Here is a 10,279-nt window from a genome sequence, read left to right as displayed (position 1 = left end):
GATTCACCTTCAGTTCCTTCAGAGGATCCTCAGACCCTCTGGTTTCTTCACCGTCCTCTCACCTTCTCTGGAAAGTCTTCAAAAGGCCGGTCTATCATGGGCGTTCCTAAATTTCAGGGTGGCACTGAGCATAGCACCACTGGGGCCATGTGGAATGAGACCATCACCTCCTTTGTTCCCCATGTGATACCTCTGTTAATGGAGTCTAAAATTCAACTTTTGTAAATGGTCTTCTTTCTTTGATATTATCCATGAAAAATCTCAAGTCTTTCCCCTGGGATGAAAGAAAGCTGAGTTGCTTTTCCCCAAAGTCCTTCTGTCCAGACGTTTAGTTTTCCTGATCTCAGGGTCTGTGCTTGACATTTGTTGATAAAACTTTGTCATTTATTATTTTATTATTTTGGAGTTTGGGTCATGCCCAGCAATATTTCGGAGTAATTCCTGGCTGTGCACTCAGGAGTGGCAGTGCTAGGGGACCATATGGGATGCCAAGGATTGAACCCAAGTGAGCCATGTGCAAGGCAAATGCCCTACCCACTGTACTATCGCTCTGGCCTCTAAACTTCGTCATTTTATTTTTATTTATTTTTAAATTAAAATTTTTTTCCTTTTAGGGTCACACCCCGCAGTGCACAGGGGTTACTCCTGATTTTTGCACTCAGGAACTATTCCTGGCAGTGCTCAGGGGGACCATATGGGATGCTGGGAATCGAACCTGGGTCAGCCATGTGCAAGGCAAACGCCCTACCTGATGTACTATCACTCTGGCCCCAAAACTTCATCATTTTAGATGTCTCCATAGTTTAACATGGACATTAACTCCATAGCTCCATTCCTGTGCATCTGGATGCCTCGACTAAGCTGGTCTCTCCCCTTTCTTTTCTCCACTGTCCACATGCTTAGTCGAGTCCTGAGTGAAAAAGTACAGTCACTCAGGTATTGGAGGGGCTGTGACGAAGAGAACAACTAGGGGTGGGTGGCTCGAGGGAAGAGCCAGGACTCCCTCCTCAGAGTGAGCTCTTGGGGAGGCGGGAGGGTTGGGGTGCACTGAGCTGAAGACAGATTGGGACTCAGAGCTCACCCCGACAGACCGTACAGAAGGCATGATTCTCAGCTCTGGGACTGACTCAGCAGTTGGGGGGTCGAGGCGGCAAGGGCACTCAGAGAGGGACCTTCTCCACCCACACGCCCTTCGTGCTTGCATCTTTGCTCCTTCTTCCTGTAACTCCGGAGTTTCGCTCGTTCAAAGGAGAGTGTCTACAGGAACAGGGCAGGTATTCAGCTGGAAGCTGGCAGTGGGGATCTTGCTCTCTGCATCTCCATTGCCCTGTGCTCAGCCCCCTGGCATGAACCTGGATGTCAGACCCCTTGATGGTCTTGGATGTCCAGCAGTTCTCATTCCTGAAGGGGCCTGAGACCCCTTTGTGAGCCTTGGAAGGAAGTGATGGAGGCTTCTGGACTAAGAAAGTCAAGATCGGAGCTCTTGGAGACCCCCGTGCCTTTAAGCATTGCTAAGGTCCAGGTGGTAGGGAGGCTTAGGGCACCTGGGGCCCTCCCCTCTCCTCTGTGGGCAACTCACAACAGCCTCAAAGGGAGCAGTGGTTGGCAAAGCCACATGAGAGAAAGGAAGCTGAACGCGGTGGCCGCAAGCTCCATTCAAGGACAAACGGCGATTCAGTGGTTCCCAAACAGTCCTGTAGAGAACAAACCCGACTCTTCACATTCTCTAAGCAAAAACAGTGTACCTGTGTGACAGAATCTACAGACTGTCCATCCGCCCACCTTCCTGTCTTCCATGGAACTGCTCCCACCATCTCTTATTCTCCAAGTTTCTCATAATTTGACCCCCTAACCAGGCCAGCACCCATCACCTTTTGTGTTTGTTTGGGTTGGGGGACCACACCCAGCTGTGCTCAGGAGTCACTCCTGGTGGTGCTCAGGGCCCCAAATGCGGTGCTGGGGATGGGACCAAGGTAAGGGGCAAGGCAAGCACCTAACCTGTGATTCTCTCTCTCTAGTCCTGGATTTCCCACCTTTCGGCTCAACACGGAGCCAAAGTATTCTGAGCCTGACTCAAGGCTTTGTGTGTGTGTGTGTGTGTGTGTGTGTGTGTGTGTGTGTGTGTGTGAACTGAGTCTAGCACTCAGAAGGCTGAGCTGCCACAACTTCCTGTATCTTGAGTGAAACCCACAGAATGTAGTCGAGGACAGGGATAGGGACAGCTTGTTGGGGACAGGGTCCAGGGAGGGAAGGAAGCTCCCCCACACCCCCTTCTTCAGATCTGCAGCCAGTTTGTCACTCTGCTTCTCCCTCCAGCCTCCACAGGTACAGGCCTCCCGCAGGTACAGGCCCTCGGGGTTGTTCTCATTTTCTCTCTGGTCCTGCCTGGGAGCTCATGGTCTGATGTGAGTCCAGGTGCTGTGAAGGCTCTGGGGATGGAGGAGATTCTGCTCCTCCCTCAAGCTCCTGCGGTGTTGGTGGCTGGACATCCCTACCCTTCACTCACTACCCATTGAGGAGCTGGATGAGCAGCTAGGACCTGGGAGGGGGGGTGGTGGTGTGGGTTGGGAGACCCCCTCGACGGCGGGAGTGGCTGATGCAGATTCTGTCGTCGGGGGCAGTTTCCTGGAGGGGGCTGCATTTGAGCGACACTTGGGAGAATGAGAATGAGTTAGGTGTGGGTGCAGAAAAGCGCTCTTGCGAGAGGCAGTTGCTTGGGCAGAGGTATGGAAGGAGGAAGGCACGGGAGCAGGTGTACCCCTCTCCTACAGCAGCCGTGGCAGCCTCCAGCAGTCGGTGGGGGTGGCAGCGTGGCAGCGGCTCGGGTGCAGCCCCTGAGACTCACGTGTGTGTGCTCTCTTCCCTCTGCAGAGGCCATGCCGCTGAAACATTATCTCCTCCTGCTGGTGGGCACCCATGCCTGGGGCATCGGGCTGGCCTACTACGGCTGCCCGAGCGAGTGCACGTGCTCCCGCTCCTCCCAGGTGGAGTGCACGGGGGCTCGCATTGTGGCGGTGCCCTCCCCTCTGCCCTGGAACGCCATGAGCCTGCAGATCCTCAACACGCACATCAAGGAGCTCAGCGACTCCCCTTTCCTCAACATCTCTGACCTCATCGCCCTGAGGATCGAGAAGAACGAGCTGTCGAACATCATGCCGGGCGCCTTCCGCAGCCTGGGCTCCCTGCGCTACCTCAGCCTCGCCAACAACAAGCTGCAGGTGCTGCCCGTTGGCCTCTTCCAGGGCCTGGACAACCTGGAGTCCCTGCTGCTGTCCAGCAACCAGCTGGTGCAGATCCAGCCGGCGCACTTTGCCCAGTGTGGCAACCTCAAGGAGCTGCAGCTGCACGGGAACCACCTGGAGTACGTGCCCGACGGTGTCTTCGACCACCTGGTGGGCCTCACCAAGCTCAACCTGGGCAAGAACAGCCTGACCCACTTGTCTCCCCGCATCTTCCAGCGCCTGGGGAACCTCCAGGTGCTGCGGCTGTATGAGAACCGGCTCTCCGACATCCCCATGGGCACGTTCGATGGGCTGACCAACCTGGAGGAGCTGGCCTTGCAGCAGAACCAGATCGGCGCTCTCTCCCCGGGCCTCTTCCACAACAACCGGAACCTGCAGCGGCTCTACCTGTCCAACAACCAGATCTCGCAGCTGCCCGGCGGCATCTTCATGCAGCTGCCCCAGCTCAACCGCCTGACGCTCTTCGGGAACTCCCTGAAGGAGCTGTCTCCGGGCATCTTCGGGCCCATGCACAACCTGCGGGAGCTCTGGCTCTACGACAACCACCTCACCTCGCTGCCCGACAACGTCTTCCGCAACCTGCCGCAGCTGCAGGTGCTGATCCTCAGCCGCAACCAGCTCAACCACATCTCGCCGGGCGCCTTCAATGGGCTGGGCGAGCTGCGGGAGCTGTCCCTGCACACCAACGCCCTGCAGGACCTGGACCCCGGCGTCTTCCGCATGCTGGCCAACCTCCAGAACATCTCGCTGCAGAACAACCGCCTCCGGCAGCTCCCGGGGGGCCTCTTTGCCAATGTCAATGGCCTCATGACCATCCAGCTCCAGAACAACCAGCTGGAGAACCTGCCGGTGGGCATCTTCGACCACCTGGGCAACCTGTGTGAGCTGCGGCTCTACGACAACCCCTGGCGCTGCGACTCCGACATCGTCCCGCTCCGCTCCTGGCTGCTGCTTAACCAGCGCAGGCTGGGCACCGACACCCTGCCCGTCTGCTTCAGCCCGGCCGACGTCCGTGGGCAGTCCATCATCATCATCAACGTGAACACCCCCAGCGCCCAGGGCCCCCAGGGCTCCGTCTACCCGGAAACGCCGAGTTACCCGGACACCTCTAGCTACACCGACACCACCTCCATCTCCTCCACCACCGACTATACCAGCACGACGGAGGACTATACCGACCTGACCACCATCCAGGTCACTGATGCGCGGGACACCGGGGGCATGACCCAGGCCCAGAGCGGGCTGGCCATCGCGGCCATCGTCATCGGCCTCATCGCCCTGGCCTGCTCGCTGGCTGCCTGCATCTGCTGCTGCTGCTGCAAGCAGAGGAGCCAAGCGGTCATGATGCAGATGAAGGCGCCCAATGAGTGTTAGAGGGAGGCCGGGGAGCAGGGCCCATGCTGGAGGAACTGGGGGTGTCATCCGAGGGCTCTCAGGGCCACCCTCAGCCCACTCTCTCCAGACCCGGGGAGAAGGCACCCCACTTTTCCTCACCCAGCCTGCTCATCTCTGAAAGAGAGGTTCGTCTTGTGGGACTTTCTTACCACCGGGGAGACCCTCTGGGCCAGGGCAAACCCCCGCTACGGGGTCTCACTCACCACTGGGCTTCCTCCCCAGATGGCCCCTCCTCCAGCACCCCCTGCCAGTGCTTCTCCCCGAAGCCCCTCCCGACACCCCCTCGGGCCTCCTGGACTCTGTGATTCTATTCGCCCGGAGGGGGAATAGTTCTCCGATCAAGTATTCTCCCTGTTGGTTGATTTCCCTTCTTCCCGCTCTTCTCCTTGGGCAAGGTCTCCCCTTGCTTCGCCACTCCTGCTCGCGGGCGAGTGAGCTCTGCAGTGGAGGCTGCTAGTCCTGGAGCTGAAAGAAGCCCAGCTTTGGGGGCACCCAGACGGGGGGCGGGCGGGGGGAAGGTGGGGTAGCCTTGAGGTGGTTCCTGGTGTAATTTATGAATTTTTTTTAAAACTGGAAGAGGAAGAGAGGCACCCCCCCCAACACACACAAGTTCAGCCTTATATAGAGTGTTTCCAACGGCTGATGATGGCTTTGGAGAGTGCAGTCCTGTTAGAAATAAAACCATATAAATGTCCTGACAACCCCCAGGACCCCTCCCCCTCCTCAAAAGCATTAATATAAGCTTGTTGGCACCGGGTGAAGAAAGCCGCCTGGTTCCTTGGGGTCCCTGTGTTCATCGCTTGGGTGTGGGAGGTATCCCATTTTATCAGAGTGGAACATCCCTATGAGAAAGTGGGAACATGATGGTGAACAGTGAGATAGATCGTCACGTCGGTGAACCCTGAGAGTACCCCCATCTTCCTCTGTCCCAGCTGTGCTGCAGAGCACAGATGCCTCCTGGCAATGAGATGGACTTTCTTGAGGACCTTGCGTCAGGAAGGATGCCTGACTGCCTTCTGCACCTCCAGCCAGCCCTCACAAGGGCCCAGCTGCTGGGCAGTGGAGGAGGAGGAGAGGTGGGTGCACTCTGGCTGGAAAGGAGATTTGATTGCATGCAGGCTGGTAGGTCAGAGCATCTTGAGGAGTCAGGGATGTGGCTCAAGAGGTCGAGCACATCCCTTGCATGTCCACGGTCCAGGATTTGATTTCCAGCTCTGCATGCCTCCCCCTTCTCCCAGAACTGCTGGGTGTGGACCCTAAAACCAAAAAAGAAAAAACCCAAACCAGAAACAGAAACATTTCAACTGGAGAGACCCATGCAACCACATACACTTTCCTGCCAACACAGTCTGTCTGCTACTTTCTGGAGTCCCCTCGGCGCAAGCCTTTTATGGGCATGATATGTCTATATCTGCTTTTAATTTTCACTCTGTTTGGGGAAAGTGAAATAGCTCAGAGATGAGATCCTTTTGCTGAGCAGCCTCCTGTAAAAGAACCCAGCAATCCCCCTAGTGCCATGGTGTAACTCTCCATCAACAATACAGTCTGCATTCAGGGGAGAGAGGTCAGAGGGCTGGAGTGCTTGCTTTGCATCCTGGAACCTGCCTTCAATTCCTGGCCCAACATGATTCCATGAACACTGTTGAGAATTATCCCTAAGTTCTGAGCCAGGAATAGCTCCTGAGTGCCACTGCTGTGGCCCCCAAATTTTAAAAAAAATGAACAAAGTTAAGTCAGATCACAGCTTAACTTCAGACTTCTCAAATTAGCAGGTAACATCAGCATTTACAGACAGTTCATAGGTCATAGACCTGAGCTCATTCTGGAGAATCTCCGACCTGTGGTCTTTTTTTAATTTTATTTTAATTTTTATTTTTATTAGTGAAACACCATGAGGTACAGTTGTGGACATTACAAGTTTTTGTGCTTGGGTTTCAGTTATACAATGATCGGGTGCCAGTGCCCATTCTCCACCCCCAATGATCCCAGTATCCCTCCCACCCCCTACCCCCCACATCCCATCCCGCCTCTGTGGCAGGGCATTCCCTTTTGTTCTCTCTCTCCTTTTGGTGGCTGAGGTTTGCAAAAGCACTGAGGGGCAATCATGTTCGTGTGGTATTTTTTTTTAAGTTGAGTTGTTTCATTCTGAATTACCTTCTCTCCAAAGAGAAAAATTTGTCAGCCTGAACCCACGACAGGTCCTTTCAACTCTAGCCACGACATCACAGTAGCTTCCTCTCAGGTCCACAATATCTAAATGTGTCTCCGTAGGAAGACAGTTGAACTCACTCCGTAGGAAGTGAGTTGACCACAGTCCTCAGGTGACCTCACCCAGAAGCACCCCAGGGGAGGTGGCCGACACAGACCCCTTCGCCTGGCTTTGGAGCAGCCCATGGCTTCCATCTATCAGACTGGATTGGATGGAGCCCCTCCGGGACGCTGCCCCACCCTCCTCAGCAGAGCTCCCTGCCTCCCTGAACCACGGAGCCTGCTGGAGAAGCCGGTGGCGTCGCCTTTCCGACAGGAGGCTGCAGGGGCCGAATCCTCAGGCCTGCAGAGACCACTTGGCTCCTCAGCACTTGAGGTGGAGCCCAGAGCCACCTCGGTCCCTCGCCCCCTCAACTCACTGCCTTCCAGAAAGCTTTCTCCAGAGCAGTAGCCTCTGCTGGCAATAGAACGTTCGTGTGGGGGAAAGAGAGCTAAAGGCAAGCGAGCCACTGTCACTTTTCAAACACACTTCCTTCACCCAGCTCCCACCGGAATTCCCTCCTAAGCCCTTCCAGCCCCCCACATAGAAGACAGCCGGGTCCCCTTCTGGAAGGCTCTGGAACCACACCTTCTTTTCTGCATCATTCTGCGGCAGCCTTTGGAAAGGAAAGGCTTTCCTTTCCAACCTTTACCACAACCTCACAGGTTGGGTTCTCACTAAACCACAGAACATGGTGGCGAGGTGTGTGTGGGGGTGAGGAGAGCCTCTCTCTCAAGCTGCGCCCCACTGTCTTCTCCAGAGGATCTTCTCTTGTGAGCATGTGGCTCAAAAGCTTTGCCAAGGCAGGAGAAGCGAAACCCACCCATGGACTAAAGAAAACCCAGCCCTCCCGTCTGGGGACATGGTCGTGCGAGCCTTGTTCCGCCTCCTTATGACAGAGACACACGCTGTTTCTCAGAACGCTGCCTGCTCCACAGTGTCTAACTCACAACCTTTCAGACGCCAGCAGGGAGCTTTCTCCCCGATCGGGTTCCAAGTCCAGGAAGTGGATGGAGAGCAGAGAGCTGGCAGTCACTAGAGGACTGTCACGGGGTGTCTCTGAGCCTTTACATCCCTCCAGGACAGTCGCCATGGCCCATGGGGATTCCTCCCTGCAATTCGCGGTCTCTCCGCCATCCAAGGAGATGTCATGTCGCCCCCCGCCCCCCCCCCCCCCCGCTTGCCTTCATAGCTCCTTTCCAAGTAGATCAGGTGTGCTTCCCTCAGAAAAGCTTTGCAAATAGTCCCAGGTGCTTTGCGGATGTGCTTAGAGATTTCTAGAACTTGGGGTTGTCTAGAGTGTGAGCCCTGATGGGCAGGGTGAGGGGGTCTTTGCTGGATGCTGCTTGCAAACAATTTGGTACCGAATCAACAATAAATGGTATAACAGGACCTGTGCTGGCTGTGGACGTCTAGGCCAGAGGCCCTCACCCTTGGGGGCTCCTTCTTGTCACACACGTGCAAGGCTGAGCGGAGAACCGACGCTGGCCTGGGAGGAGTTCTCTGAGGATTGAAAGGAGGTAATAGACGATCTCTAGAGCTATCTATGCCCGGAAGCAGCCCTTAGAATCGGCCCACCTCATTTTAGCTTAAAAATTTTGTTTTAATTGAGACTCTGTGAATTTTGATGAGACTCATTGTAATTACTGGGTCTCATCCAAATCCATAGAGTCTCAATTCCTAGAACGAACAGACGCCATTGGGCTACACTAGCACACGACAGAGACAAATGGAGACGTTACTGGCACCCGCTCCAGCAAATCGACGATTAATGGGAAGTCAAGTGATCAAGTGATGGATTTTGATATTATATTGATCATGGTTTCTCACCACATAATTCCTACGCCACACCCATCAGCCCCCTGTCACAAGGATCCCATCTCCCCGCTACCTTCTCCCACACCCTCTTAGACCGGAAGAAAGTGAGGAAATGTGTGTCCCGATGCCCTCTAGCGCCTGGGTTTCAGTAGCACAGCCCTGGCCTTCACATGCCTATGTCCTGCCGGGTATGAATGAGGCTCACTCAGCACTGATTAAAGGCGCCTGTGCTCGTGGGGGGTGTAGCGGCTGGGAGCGCTCCTGCACACCTCTGGACTCCCATTGTGCTCAGCCCTCAGCTTGGTGGCTCTCAGAAGATGGCATCTGAGTGGCAGCAACGTCCCCCAAAAGTCCTGGTGTTCACCTGACTTTCAGTCCCCAGGCTCCCCGGGGCTCAGGCCCTGAACGTCAGAGAGGGGGACATGCTCTGCTATCCCTCTGTCCCACTGTTCTCCCCAGGAAAGGAGTTTCCAACCATAATTGCTTGGGCTCTATGAGCTCTGGATCTCTTCCGGGGCAAGGGTCAGTGATATGCTGCCTGGGTTTTACAGCCAACCCTCTTCAGGGACCAGGGTCAGGGGGGCCTTGTCTGCCCCTAACCCTGGCCCTGTCCACTCAGACAGGTTTCTAGCATTTTAGGTAATGGAACAAGGAGGGTGGTCTTCCTCTCAACTCCTGGAAGATACCTGCAAGCCTTCCTGACCACCTGTCTCCCCTCCACACGCACATATATGTGCCCACCGTCCTTCCGGCTGGGGTTAGATGCATGTGCTCGCGTATGAATGCAAACACAAACACACACACACACACACACACACATGCGCACGCACGCGCTCATGCACGCACGCACGCATGCATGCACACATATCCCTCCTAGCCTCTCCCATACTGGCTCCACAATTTCACATGCAGAAACCTGTAGACACTGAGTCATTTGTGTGAGGGCTGATTGGGTAGAAAGCCAAAATCCAGACGTGAATGGAAGGACCCTGGACCTTTTCTTGTTTACTGTGTTGTTGGGACAGACAGACGAGCTCTCTGTCTCTGCAGGAGTGTAGCCTGTGCAGAGGGTGCCCTGGACCTGTCCCCTGCCCTCACCATCCTCCAGCTGGGGCTGCAGGGGGAGACACTGCTTTCTTACATGGATTCCTTCATGTTTTCTTACATGCTCGACTTGCCTAGTGTGGACTTGTAATGTCTCCACTGAAAAGCCTGCTTCATGGGGCAGGGGAGTTAGGTCAGGAGACAGAGCACTTGAGCCTTACTTGTATTGAATCCTTGGCACCTCAAACAAGCAAAGACACTTCGAACTGGGAAGATAGTTCAAAGTCCTGGAGCTCAAAGCCCAAACTTCCTGGGACACTGTGGCGCCCCTATGGCATGGCCAGTGGCCCCAAGAACCCTCAAGCAAAATTTAATAACATGCAATGAGTGTAAAAGCCATAAAACTATTGCAGGAATTAGGTAAAGGTAAAGGTAAAGGCCCTCCCGTTGTTCATCGATTTGCTCAAGCGGGCCCAGTAACGTCTCCATTGGAGACTTTGTTGTTACTGTGTCTGGCATATCGAATACGTCA

General features: G+C 55.0%; 1 protein-coding gene across 1 annotated transcript; it reads left to right on the top strand.

The window, feature by feature from the left end:
• The first annotated feature begins 2,864 nt into the window (after positions 1-2,864).
• Positions 2,865-4,616, top strand: LRRC15 (leucine rich repeat containing 15). The gene has a single exon (XM_056122134.1). It carries the CDS (start codon positions 2,877-2,879, stop codon positions 4,614-4,616), a length of 1,740 nt encoding a protein of 579 aa, XP_055978109.1. The 5' UTR covers positions 2,865-2,876.
• Positions 4,617-10,279: the final 5,663 nt, after the last annotated feature.

This window comes from Sorex fumeus, unplaced genomic scaffold (assembly GCF_029834395.1).
Source record: "Sorex fumeus unplaced genomic scaffold, SorFum_2.1 ptg000044l, whole genome shotgun sequence".
NCBI lineage: Eukaryota > Metazoa > Chordata > Mammalia > Eulipotyphla > Soricidae > Sorex > Sorex fumeus.
This window is presented reverse-complemented; position numbering and strand designations above follow the sequence as displayed.

Coding starts and splice junctions, on each gene's coding strand:
- LRRC15 (XM_056122134.1), top strand. CDS start 2,877: ATGCCGCTGAAACATTATCTCCTCCTGCTGGTGGGCACCCATGCCTGG.